The 14,047-nt window shown below is 42.3% G+C and overlaps 1 protein-coding gene across 10 annotated transcripts in view; it reads left to right on the plus strand.

Annotated features, from left to right (window-relative positions):
* Positions 1-3,953, plus strand: part of git2a (G protein-coupled receptor kinase interacting ArfGAP 2a) — a 120,285-nt gene extending 116,332 nt beyond the window's left edge. For 9 of the 10 annotated variants that reach the window (XM_063034349.1, XM_063034355.1, XM_063034354.1 and 6 more), the window contains one exon: positions 353-3,953. In XM_063034349.1, coding sequence (XP_062890419.1) covers positions 353-562 — 210 coding nt within the window. In that variant the 3' untranslated portion in view covers positions 563-3,953. The remainder of the gene's footprint in view (positions 1-352) is intronic. The other variant, XM_063034356.1, reaches the window with a different exon arrangement.
* The last annotated feature ends 10,094 nt before the right edge of the window (positions 3,954-14,047 follow it).

Genomic DNA, 14,047 nt, shown 5'->3' on the forward strand with positions numbered 1-14,047 from the left:
CTTTGGAATTATCCCTCCTGCCTTCCACTGTATCATGAACCTTTTGTATTTTTCATCCGCATTGCATTCTCTTTACCTGCTTCTTAACTTTAAACCCTTATCATTAAGTTTGAGTTTGAAAGGTAACACAGTCCCATGCAAGATCCAATTGTTTTGTGTCGAGATACTTACACATGTAATTGCCAGAAAGTGGATGGATCAAATAAAAACAAAATTCCTAAATTAGGTTCGGTTATACAATTGTTTTATTCCATTATTTGGATGTGTAAAACACTTCACATTTTTTTTTAAATGAGCTGTTCAGTTGTTTGGAGGATAACTAATGAAGAATGTTTCTCCTTTTAACATTTAGAAACCTCGCTCAGACCTGGTTCGGGCCTCTCTGAGTCTATTAACTTCAAGTGCATACAGACTTCAGTCAGAATGCAAGAAAGCACTACCTACAGAACCCAGTCCCACAACTGACATTCAGCTTGTGACACAGCAAGTGATCCAGTGTGCATACGACATTGCCAAAGCCGCCAAGCAACTCGTTACCATAATGACAAAAGAAAGCAACTAATTATAATTTTCCCCTTTTTTATTTGCAAATTTTTATATAAAAATGACTATTTTGAATATGCACCAGATTTGGTCTGGGCTCTGTCAGTATTATGTTTGCATGCTTTTTAATATAATTTACATTTTTTGGATATTAATGTTTTTTTCTGCTTATGTTTGTGGCCAATAGGCTAACCTTTTGGTGCATATTTCTGTTGTCACTTTCCACTGGTTAGACTTTGCCTTCAGGGAGCTAAATCAGGCAGATAATGGTTGCTAATTGGAATTGTGCATCTTATTGTTTGAAGTGTATTAACAACAGAAATATATGACCATTTAAAATGTTCCTTTCACGGTTATAAAGCTCTACAGTATTTCCATATTATGCCTTGCTAGGGGAAATATTGTTTGAAGTTGCTCCATTGGGGTGATTAGAACTACATTATATTCACTATTACTAAAAATAAGATTTAAATTATTGGTCAATGGCAGTCAGGATATGAAATACAGAGGGCAATAGAATGGGAATGGGTGTGGTATAGGAGCAAAGCACAAGAGAAGAAATGTGATATTGAAGGTGGATTAAGGAAAATATCTAGATTGTACAAAGGTTTAAGAGTAGTTTGCCACGATGAAGTGCTGCGTTGGTAAAACTGAGGTAATGGTGTTAATCAGGTGTTTTAGCTGAAACTAAATGATAATGGGGTGTTGCTAATCCTGTGGCTAAATTTCAGCTGGAAGTATTGTCTCAAATAGGGAAAGCAGAGGTATAGGGCTAATTGGGTAGTTTAGCACAGGTACAAAAGGCCAAATAGTCTCTTTCTGTGCTCTATCATTATATATTTATGAAATAGTTACAGAAGTTGCTATTTTTAGCAAGGATTGGGACTGCATTCAATGCAAGCAAATTTGGTTGTCTGTGTTCATTTGACCATAGGTATTGGGTAAGTTGCAACAACAACTGGAGTTTTTTTTTAGGCATTTCAGTGTTTTAAACAATGTACCATGTCTTCAACGTAGCTTGTCAGTTCTATTGAATATGAGTGGTGTTAATCATGCTTCCTTATCCAATGTCATGCACAAATTTTAAACCAGGATTATATTATTTGTCAAAAGTTAGATTGGTCAAGGCATTGTTGAACAAAAAGCCATACTGATTATTGCTTTGTGCACATTGTACCTCATGGGATCACAGCTTGTGACCTACATGCTTGACAGCACGGAATCAATGCAATACGCTGCCTGTACAAGCAACCCTTAAGATTGATTAGGTTTTTTTTGTGGAAGATAATTTGCAACTGTGTTAATACTGTTCTGTATGTGCAGAAGTTATTTATTGTTCAGAATTGCATATTTTTTGATCAGTTAATTGTTAAAACCATCTCATTTTAGTTGGTCAGCTTTTAAAATTGACTAAATTTGTGTGGATCAGTGCATGGTAGTTAGACATGCAATTTTATGTGCTTTGTACAGGCAACCCCTATTATGGCCATTCAATAAATAGAAATTTACTCTTGGAGAATTCCCAAATCACTACCCAGTAATTTGAGATGTAGAATAAAATATGCTGGGATGGAATTTGTGAGGGAAAGACAAATATAAAATGCCAAAGCAGTTAAGTAAAGCCAGATGCATTGCTGATAGAATGAGTTAATATGAGAGAAATAATACTGTAGGAGCACACCTCCACTTATAATGTGGGATTCAATGGGGAAAGGGGGGCTTTGTGTTACAGAAAAATGGCAGTAAGGAACACAACCCGACTGAAATGGCAAGGGGGGGGCATTACAGGAACACAACCCCATTGTGTCAGGGTGGGGGTCGTCTGTGTTGAACTCCTAAAAGATAAGATTTTTGTCAATCTCTGTATCATCAGTCAGACACAGTCCTCGCACGGGGACTTTTAACTTTTAGATTAGAGCCCACCAAAACAAAAATAGCACAATTTTCTTTGGAGTGGTGACATCTGTGACTTCAAATTCTCCTTGTTGGCTAGTGAGTTAACAGTTGGAGTACTGCAGAAGTCAGCAGATTTATATGCAAGCTATTATAAAAAATAGAACTGGTTGGCCCCAGTCAACTTTGTATTGATGAATGAATCTGCACATTGGCTAATCAGTGTAAAGTACAGTATGGATTTGAACTGGCAGGACCAGTCCATAAGTGCACTTCCTGCCAGCAGCTCATCAAGTCACTGGCAGCAGCATTCAGGGAAACAGGTAACCCTGATCGGTCTCCTGTGTAAAGGAGGAACTGTTAATGGAGGAGCGAGTAATCAAGATCATCTCCTTTGTCTCCTTAGCAAGGTGATGCCACAGTCTGTGGACTTCAATTTTGTCCAAAGTGAGAGATGGAGCCTTGCTTATACACAAGGTTCTGTGGATACTTTAGCACAAGAGACATTGGGAAGAGGAGAACAGCAAATTTATGCAGGTTGTACTCAGGATCTTTTATTTTGAGCATGGAAACATTATTTTCAGGCAAGGGTGGGCTTTATGGTATAGTATTGTGGTATGAATTAGAAACTAAACATTGATATTGATTACAAGAGGCACTACTAGCCTACAATATAAATCTAGTCACTAGCCAACTGCCCGTAGATGTTGGGTGGAATTTGACAAGTCACTTGTACATGACGGGATATGTATTCTTAAAAACTGTAATATAATATATTCCAATTGGCTAAGGTTTGAAAGTCTCCTAATCCAACTATGGGATGAAGGGTTTCTTGTTGTAATAACAAACCCCAATTCCTTGATGTCTCATCCTGCTCTGTGATTTAAGTTTCATATCCTGCCATTATGTTTTTGTGACCTGAACCTCAGGCAACATTTTTACAGAAGCTGATGATTATCAGGCAAGCAAGCTCTATCTAATTATATTCTAATTGATCCCCACAAACTAGAAATTGAGATCCACCAACCTATCTGCTTTCTTAAAATTAGTAGATCATAGAAAATAGGATCCGAATTTCCAGTTTGGGGATCATGAAGCTATCCTTCGTAATTCTAGTTTTTTTTTAAAAAGTCCATTACTAGCACTTTTAGGTAAATGTGGATGTTCTTTTATGAACCTCCTTGTCCAATTTAGTTAAATTATTTTGAGGCCTTGTTTGAAACCAAGGAGTAGTAAAATTGCGGGACAAAACAAGTTTTAATATCTTTTCCTTTTGGCTTCTGGATATTTTGATCCCATCTCTCGAGTGAACCCACTCCACTTCTGTTTCTATTCAAGGAAATGTCATAAAGTCCACCAAAGGCTTGTTTCACTTTTTCCTCCCAGAATGAATGAATCCTGACGTAACCTTTGCAGTTGTCACGTGGCTCTTCCTATCTAGTATCTGTATGTCTCTTTCAACTGTTATTGAAATCAACCAAGCATGTACAGTTTGTAATGATGTGTTTAGTGTGATTTATTAAATACATTACATGTACAGATTTGTCTTCTGGATTATTTATTCCTTGGTACATATGCTTGTAATGTTAATTCAGATAATGTTAATGCACATGACTCTATTGCCAGACATGTCTTACACACAGATCAGATCGAAGTGAACTGTTTACTGTTCCCTCAGTCTATCCTTAATCGTCACCAAGGTATGAACGTTACCACTGGCTATCAGGTGGCACCACTGTCTAGTTTGTACTTCAGTGGGACAAAACATGACTACATTAGGTTTGTCTATTGTCATTTCAACTAATATATATATATCTGCCAAAGAAAACATTCCTTTGAACCAAGGTGCTCAACAGAGTACATATGTCTCTCATAAAATAATATTACCACAAATAAGGTGCATTTATGAAAAGTCAAAAAGTAAACAGTATAATTCTACTGCTGCATCATATGTGATGAGACCTGGATGGAGGCGGGAGTTCAGTAGTCCTGCATCCTAGGGGAAGAAGTTGTTTCCCATCTTAATAGTTCTTATCCTAATGCTATGGTACCTCCTGCCTGATAGTAGGGAGTCAAAGATTCTTGGACTGATGGCAGGGGTCACTGACAATCCTGACCCCAACGATACACTAGAGTTGAATTCTAGAGTAAAGCTAAGGTAACCATTACCATCAAAACAGCATTTGATTGAGTAGGGTTTCGATGAACAGTAACATCAGTGACGTGAATGGAAAACACCTGACTGGTAGGAGATGTACCCTGTACAAAGGCAGATGGTTAGAACTGTTTATTTCATTTTCAAGATGTTACTGCAGGAGTTTCACAGGATTGTGACATTCAACTTTCAGCTGTAACTGACTTTTCCTTCAGTGTCAGAATTGGGTTCAATCAATAAGCAATGTTCAGTTGCATTTTGAGCAACTAAGAAATACTACATACCAGACAGCATTTAAACATGAACTAATAAGAAGCAAGTAATATTCTTTATGATAAAAGGTTATTGTCTTGAAATTTCAAGACAGGAAAACCACCTCTCCTTGACATACAACAGCATCACCATCACCAATTCATCCATTAGTAAACATTCGAATGTTTATCAAAGGTTCACCGTTGATAGAAAATTTAACTAAACCAGCCACAAAAATGGAGTGGGTACAAGGGCAGGTGAAAAGCTGGCCATTTTGCTGAGAATGACTTGCATCTGTAGTCCATATCTTGTTTTAAGAGTGGGGAATCACTGAGGATGAAGAACTAAACTACAGTTAAAAATTGGTGGTTGATGGAAAAATGTCTGTCACAATTTACTTGACTACATGGCAGGGCAGATGTATAATTAAGACCTATTCTCCCAGCCTGTCCTGATTCTGCAGACTTCTTGCTTGCTCAATATTACCTGCCCCTCCTCCTAATAAAATACCCATGAACTTGAGCATAAAGCTTTCAATTCAGATCATTAAACATACTCTCAGTGGCCACTTCATTACGTACACCTTACACCTTGTTAATGCAAATATCTAATCAGCCAATCATGTGGCAGCAACTCGGTACATAAAAGCATGCGGACGTGGTTAAGAGGTTCAGTCATTCAGACCAGAATGGGGAAGAAACGTGATCTGAATGACTTTGACCATAGAGTGATTGTTGGCATCAGATGGGGTGGTTGGAGTACATCAGAAATTGGGATTTTCACTCAGTAGTTTTTAGAGTTTACAGAGAATAGTGTGGAAAAACAAAAAAAAAACCAGCAGTTTTGTGGGCTTAAATGACCATTTCCAACAAGAGAAGCTCCAACCATCGTACCTTGACATTCAGTGGCATCGCCTTTACTGAAACCCCTATCAACATCCTGGGGGGGTTACCATTTACAGGAAACTGAACTGGCCAAGCCATATAAACACTGTGGCTACCAGAGCAGGTCAAAGGCTAGGAATCCTGCAGTATGTAACTCCTGACTCCCCAAAGCCTGTCCACCATCTACAAGGCTCAGATCAGGAGTGTAAAGGAATACTGGCCACTCGCCTGGATGAGTGCAGTTCCATCAACACTCAAGAAGCTTCCAGTACAAGGCAGCCCACTTGAATGGTACCCCTTCCGCAAACATCCAGTCCCTCCACCATCGACAAACAACCACAGCAGTGTGCACTATCTACAAGATACACTGCAACAACACACCAAAATTCCTAAGGCAGCAACTTCCAGACCCATGACCACTGCCGTCTAGAAGGATGAGAACAGCAGATACCTGGGAACACCACCGCTTGGAAAACTCCCTCCAAGTCACTCACCATCCTGACGTGGAAACATATCGCCATTCCTTCATTGTCGTTGGATCAAAATCGTGAATTCCCTCCCTAACAGCACTGTGGGTGTATCTGCACCGCAGGGACTGCAGCGGTTCAAGAAGGCAGCTCATCACCACTTCCTCAAGGGCAACTAGGGATGGGCGATAAATGCTAGCTCAGCTGGTGACGCCCACATCCCGTAAATGATTAAATTCAGATAAACATGTTATAACAGTGGTGTGCAGAAGAGCATCTCTGAATGCACAGCACGTCAAACCTTGAAGTGGATGGGCTGCAGCAGCAGAAGATCACGATCATACACTCAGTGGCCACTTTAGGTAAAGGAGGTACATAATAAAGTGGTCACTGACTGTATAACATGGAAAGTAACAGATTCAACACTACCCCTGTGGGACACCACTAGTCACTGATGGCCAAGCATATGGGGACAAAGTGTACTGTATGGATCTATTTCTTTTAGAGCAATGACTCCCTTAGCACTACAGATGGGCTGATATGTGCTCTGGTGCTCTGATTTGTTGTCTATGCATGTGCATTGCATTCTTTCTTTCTCTCATCTGCAATGTGAATACACCAGTTAAAGCCATCTCCCACATGTGTGTTTTTATTTATTGATATGTAGGTGCACAGACACAACAAATTGGCAATGAGTACAAGCCTAAATGTCAGACTTCGGTGAGAGACAGCGAGAGGAAAGAGTTAAATAGTATGGAGAAGGCCGTCACGGATATGGTCAAAGGGACACATGAGTAACAGTGCACAGTACACAGTGAAAGATGCACAACTAGCAAAGTTAAAGTGAAAATAAAGCGACGATGGCCTTAGTCGGGCAAGTCGATGAATTTGATAGTGCTAACAAGGACTGGGAGTCACATATCGAGGGGGTTGAACTGTATTGTAATGTGAACAATGTGGATGAGAAAAAGAAAGTATCCATGCTTAGCTTAATGGGTGCTAAAATGTACAGGCTTTTACATTTTCAATAACTCCTGAAAAGCCAGCAAACAAGACGTTCGACAAAATTCTTACGAATTTACAAAATCACTTGAGCCCAAAACTGCTAGTAATAGCTGTAAGGTTTAGAATTCACAAAAGGATCCAGTCAAAGAATGAAAGCATTTCTGAATACATTGCAGAACTGCGCAAACTTTCCCAGTACAGTGACTCTAGAGATGGACTTTCTGATGTATTAAGGGATAGGCCTGTATGTGGCATGCATAGTCAAAGCACTCAAAAGAGGCTACTGTCAGAAAGAGATCTAACCTTAGAACAGGCATTGACCATTGGAATATTGTTAGAGACTGCAGCAAAGGATGCAGCAGAACTACAGAAAAAGAGCTTAGAATGTGAAATGCACAAAATACCCTTGAATGGTGCAAAAAGCCAAAAATATTATCAATGTGGCAAATCCTCCCAAGATGCAAATGACTGTTGGTTCAAAGAAAAAGTTTGCAGAAAGTGTCACAGGGAAGGTCACGTAGAGAGAATGTGCAAGTCAGATAAAAAAAAGTGCAACCAAAGAGAAAAGAACAGAGTGAAAAGTCTGGTGTAAAACTGAAAATGGAGCTGGATACAGGGCCAGCTTTGTCTATAATTTCAGAGGCTGACTACAACAGACTGTTTTCTAAATCACCATTAGAAAAGACCTCAGTGATGCTAAAGACCTGTACTGGTGAAAAGGCATTTCCCAAAGGCAAACTGAAAGTGAATGTGTCGTACAGAAGCCAGAGACAGCAGTTAGAGCTTTATGTCTTGAAAAGCGAAGGGCCTGCACTTCTCGGATGTGAATGGTTGAGAAAAATCCAGCTAGACTGGTACACAATGAAAGCTCTCAATGTAACATCAACAGGCAATGACAGCCCAAATGGTAGCACTAACCAGAGACTGGCACAGCTGCTTAATACTAATGAGAAGGTGTTTGAGAAGGGAATTGGTAAACTCAAAGGCATGAAAGCCAGAACTGAACTGGATGAAACAGCAACACTAAGATTCCATAAAGTGCACCCAGTGCCTTACGCACTACATCCAAAGTGGATGCTAAACTGCAGAGCTTGGAGGTCTCTGACGTTCTCTCCGATGTTGAATGGAGTGATTGGACCATGCCCATTGTCCCAGTGATCAAGATAGGGAAGCTGGAGCAGTTCACATGTGCAGGGACATCAAAGTGTGCATCACCCTTGTGCTGTGTAATGTGCGATATCCTCCGCCACGGATAGAACACATTTTTGCACCTTTTGCAGGCTGGGAGAGGTTTTCAAGGATTAATTCGCACAGATGGAGATTGAGGAGTCAAACGGGAAGTTTCTTACAGTCAACACTCACAAGGGTCTGTTCCAGTATAATCATGTTGACTTTGGCATCGCATCAGCTCCAGCAATTTGGCAAACAGCAATGGACCAAGTGCTCCAAGATATCCCAGGAACACAATGTCACCTTGATGACGTCATCGTGACTGGCAAGAATGATGGCGAGCACCTCCAGAACCTTGGTAAAGCGCTTAGCAGGCTGAGTGAGTGTGGTCTGTGCACAGAGAGAATAAGATTTTCAAGAATAAAATCTCATGTTGTGGACAGGTCATTGACAAGCACGGCTTACATAAGTCACAAAAGAAGAATGAAGCAGTGCTACAGGCACCCAAACCGGAAAATGTGTCATGTCTCAAGTCATATTTGGGCCTTGTAAACTACTGCCACCGGTTTCTCCCAAACATTGCTGCAGTGCTGCACCCATTGAATGCACTGTTACAGACAGGAGCAAAGTGGGAATAGTCGGAAAGATGTGAAAGAGCATTCAAGGAAACAAAGAGTTTAATAATGTCCAATGAACGGCTCACCCATTATGATCCATCGCTGCCCATCAGACTGTTGTGCGATGTGTCCTCTTATGGCATTGGTGCCGTTTTGTCACACACGATGGAAGATGGATCTGAATGTCCGACTGCATTTGTTTCAAGATCTCTGATGAATGCAGAACACAACTACTCACAGATTGACCGAGAGGCCCTTAGTCTAGAATAGGGGATAAAGAAGTTCCACCACTACCTCTACAGGCAAAAGATTACACGAGTGACAGATCACCAGCCCCTTCTGTCCACTTTCAATACCACGAAGAAAATCCTGGTGACGACAGCTACCCGGTTACAACGTTGGGCACTTTTCCTGGCAGCCCGCCCTGATGGTGTAGCGTTCAAGGGTACAAAACTACACGGTAACACTAACAAATTGTCTCGTCTTCCACTGTTGAAGAAAAGTCTTCATACTGTGACCCGGCAGAAGTGTTTCACACAGCATTGGTGGACCAGATGCTGGTAACAAATTTCAAAATACAAAGCGAAACGTGGAATGACCCATCTATGACATCTCCGAGGATGGCCAGCTCATGGTAATCCTACGTTTTCAGAGATCTCAGTGAGACACTGTATGTCGAAGAACGCTGATGTGTGGATCTTGTGTTGTGGTTCCCTCTAAACTGAGCAGCAGTGTTAGAAAATCTGCATGAAGGACACCTGGGTATAGTCAAGGTGAAGAGTCTCACCCAGAACTACGTGTGGTGGCTGGGAATAGATAAACAGATTGAAGATTTGGCCAAAAGCTGTTCAGGGTGCCACAAAGTCCAAAATGCACCCCCTCAGGCACCATTACATCCGTTGGAGTGGAGTCATCACCACGGCAAAGAGTAGATATTGACTTTGCTGGGCCATTCATGGACTCCATGTTTCTGATTGCTGTTTGGACTTTCAGAAGGCTTTTGACAGGGTGCCACACATGAGGCTGCCAACCAAGTTAAGCGCCCATGGTATTTCAGAAAAGTTACTGGCATGGCCAGGGCATTGGTTGATTGGTAGAAGAAAGTGAGGGAGAATAAAAGGATCCCTTTCTGGTTGGCTGCCAGTGACTAGTGGTGTTCCACAGGGGTCGGTGTTGGGACCACTTCTTTTTATGCTGTATATCAATAACTTAGATGATGAAATAGATGGCTTTGTTGCCAAGTTTGCAGATGATATGAAGATTAGTGGAGGGTCAAGTAGTGTTGAGGAAATAGGTAGGCTGCAGAGGGACTTAGACAAATTAGGAGAATGGGCAAGAAAGTGGCAAATGAAATACAAAGTTGGAAAATGTATGGTCATGCACGTTGGTAGAAGAAATAAATGTGCAGACTATTTTCTATTTTTCTATATGCGGTGAGATAAGATGTGCTGGCATTGGAGAGGGTTCAGAGAAGGTTCACAAGGATGATTCCGGGAATGAAAGGGTTATCATATGAGGAACGTTTGATAGCTCTGGGTCCATACCTGCTGGAATTTAGAAGGTTTGGGAGGGGGAGGGGGATCACACTGAAACCTTTTGAATGTTGAAAGGCCTAGACTGAGTGGATGTGGAAGGTATGTTTCCCGTGGTGGGGGAGTCTAGGACAAGGGGGCACAGCCTCAGGATAGAGGGGTGTCCATTTAAAACAGATGCGAAGAAATTTCTTTAGCCAGAGGGAGATGAATTTGTAGAATTTATTACCAGAGACACCTATGAAGTCCAGGTCTTTGGGTGTAATTAAGGCAGAGGTTGCTAAGTTCTTGATTGGACATGGCATCAAAGGTTGGGAAGTGAGGCTGAGGAGGAAAAAAAAAGATCAGCCATGATGAAATGGCAGATCAGACTCAATGGGCCAAATGGCCTAATTCTTCTCCTACTGTATGTCTTATGGTATTTAGAGGCATCTGGCTGTCCTTGAGCTTAAATCTCTGCAAGTTAACATGGAGGTACAGCAAAGTTCAAAGTACACTTTATAATCAAACATTGTATAAATTATGCAACCTTGAGGTCTGTTTGCTTACAGGCAGCCACAAAACGAGAAACCTAAAAGAAAGGCCTACAACCAATGCGCACAGAGAGAGAGAGAGAGAGAGAGAAACAAATGAAATCAGATCATGCAAACAATAAAGCAAGCATTGAGTCCATAAACCCAAAGCTGGGAACAGCCAGAGTGGGCCGACAGTCTCAATCTCAGCCCATCTCACAGAGCCAAATCACCGCAAAGCTGGCACACACGACGCCACCTCAGAGTGGAGCAAAACATCATGGAGCAGGACCAGCCCGACCCCTGCCTCCGGCCCCGACATCTTGTCTTTTAAATCCATCTGGTGCAGTAACAAATGTGCCGGTGGTATAAAGATAAACACTAGCTCTGAGGAGAACATGAAAAGCCTGCCAAAAGATCTTGGGAGATTAAGGGAGTGGGCAAAACTTAATGTGGGGAAATGAGTGGTCGTCAGGTAAAATCTAAAATCAAAATATTGTTGAAATGGACACAGACCACAGAAGGCTAAAGTACTGTGAGACGGCGTGCCTTGTTCACGAAACAAAGTCAGCAGACCAGACGATGGCATCTAAAAATGAGGAGAACCTGCTTCAGTACAACAGAGAAAATCCTCCAAGTTTCATAAACTTTTCTAGCTGTGTCCAATTCCAGCTGCATGGCAACAAAGGCTATGTGCATGGGAGCATTTCAGTTACGGCGCGGCTGTGCACCCGCGCAGCTTAAAGAGAACAGGGATCTTGATGCTTTCAGTCAGTCTATAACACAGAAACAGGCCCATTGGTGTTTCTGGTCCATGCCGAACTGTTATTCTGTTTAGACCCAACTAACTGTACTCAGGCCATATCCCTTCCATCCATAAACCTGCTGAAGCTCTCTTAAATGTTACATCAAACCCGCATCCACCACTTCTGCTGGCAGCTTGTTCTACCCTCACACTGCCTTCTGTATGAAGGTGCTTCCCTCTCAGCCTGCCCTTAAATGTTTTACCTTCCACCCTTAACCTCAGACCTCTAGTACTAGTCAATCACCTTGCTGGATATAGACATCGGATGCAAAAGAATCCTGTTATCTATAAAATCTCTGCCAAGCAGCCCAAATGGAAAATGTAGCCTTTCCAGCTTTATTATTGGGTCTGAATATTGGAACAACATACACAACAATTGTATGTTCAAGCAACATACATCAAAGTTGCTGGTGAACGCAGCAGGCCAAGCAGCATCTATAGGAAGAGGCGCAGTCGACGTTTCAGGCCGAGACCCTTCGTCAGGACTAACTGAAGGAAGAGTGAGTAAGGGATTTGAAAGCTGGAGGGGGAGGGGGAGATGCAAAATGATAGGAGAAGACAGGAGGGGGAGGGATAGAGCCGAGAGCTGGACAGGTGATAGGCAAAAGGGGATACGAGAGGATCATGGGACAGTAGGTCCGGGAAGAAAGACGGGGGGGGGTGACCCAGAGGATGGGCACGAGGTATATTCAGAGGGACAGAGGGAGAAAAAGGAGAGTGAGAGAAAGAATGTGTGCATAAAAATGAGTAACAGCTGGGGTACGAGGGGGAGGTGGGGCCGAGCGGAAGTTAGAGAAGTCAATGTTCATGCCATCAGGTTGGAGGCTACCCAGACGGAATATAAGGTGTTGTTCTTCCAACCTGAGTGTGGCTTCATCTTTACAGTAGAGGAGGCCGTGGATAGACATGTCAGAATGGGAATGGGATGTGGAATTAAAATGTGTGGCCACTGGGAGATCCTGCTTTCTCTGGCGGACAGAGCGTAGATGTTCAGCAAAGCGGTCTCCCAGTGTGCGTCGGGTCTCACCAATATATAAAAGGCCACATCGGGAGCACCGGACGCAGTATATCACCCCAGTCGACTCACAGGTGAAGTGATGCCTCACCTGGAAGGACTGTTTGGGGCCCTGAATGGTGGTAAGGGAGGAAGTGTAAGGGCATGTGTAGCACTTGTTCTGCTTACACGGATAAGTGCCAGGAGGGAGATCAGTGGGGAGGGATGGGGGGGACGAATGGACAAGGGAGTTGTGTAGGGAGCGATCCCTGCGGAATGCAGAGAGAGGGGGGGAGGGAAAGATGTGCTTAGTGGTGGGATCCCGTTGGAGGTGGCGGAAGTTACGGAGAATAATATGTTGGACCCGGAGGCTGGTGGGGTGGTAGGTGAGGACCAGGGGAACCCTATTCCTAGTGGGGTGGTGGGAGGATGGAGTGAGAGCAGATGTACGTGAAATGGAGGAGATGCGTTTAAGAGCAGAGTTGATAGTGGAGGAAGGGAAGCCCCTTTCTTTAAAAAATGATATGTTCATCTCACATACAGTGCAACAGTTCAATCAGAAATTATATGATAGGTAGCAAATGCTGGCCTAAAAAAAAATAATATATTAACATATATCTACAAAGCTAGATATTATTAAATTGTCTATAGTATATCAGTATGGAGTAAATAGACCCTTGCAGTCAAGTGGTGTTCCGCATGGGTCAGTGTGGGGACCGCTTCTTTTTATGCTGTATATCAACGATTTAGACGGATGGAGTAAAGGCTTTGTTGCCAATTTGCAGATGATACAAAGATTGGTGGAGGGACAGGTGGTGTTGCGAAAACAGGTAGGCTGCAGAAGGACTTAGATTATGAGTATGGGCAAGAAAATGGCAAATGAAATACAAAGTAGAAAAATGCATGGTCGTGCACTTTAGGAGCAGAAATAAATGTGCAGACTCTTTTCTAAACAGGTAGAAAATCCAAAAATCTGAGATGCAAAGGGACTTGGGAGTCCTTGTGCAGAGCAAGCTAAAGGTTAACTTGCAGGTTGAGTCGGTGGGGAGGAAGGCAAATGTAATGTTAGCATTCATCTCAAGTAGTCGAGAATACAAGAGCAGGGATGCGAAGCTGAGGCTTTATAAGGCACTGGTGAGGTCTGAATGTAGTCTCTATGCTACTCTATTCTACGTTTCTATTTATGTAACCCATATACTGTTTAAATATCTCCCAGCC

This window comes from Mobula hypostoma, chromosome 27, assembly GCF_963921235.1.
Source record: "Mobula hypostoma chromosome 27, sMobHyp1.1, whole genome shotgun sequence".
In the NCBI taxonomy this organism is placed as follows: Eukaryota; Metazoa; Chordata; class Chondrichthyes; order Myliobatiformes; family Myliobatidae; genus Mobula; species Mobula hypostoma.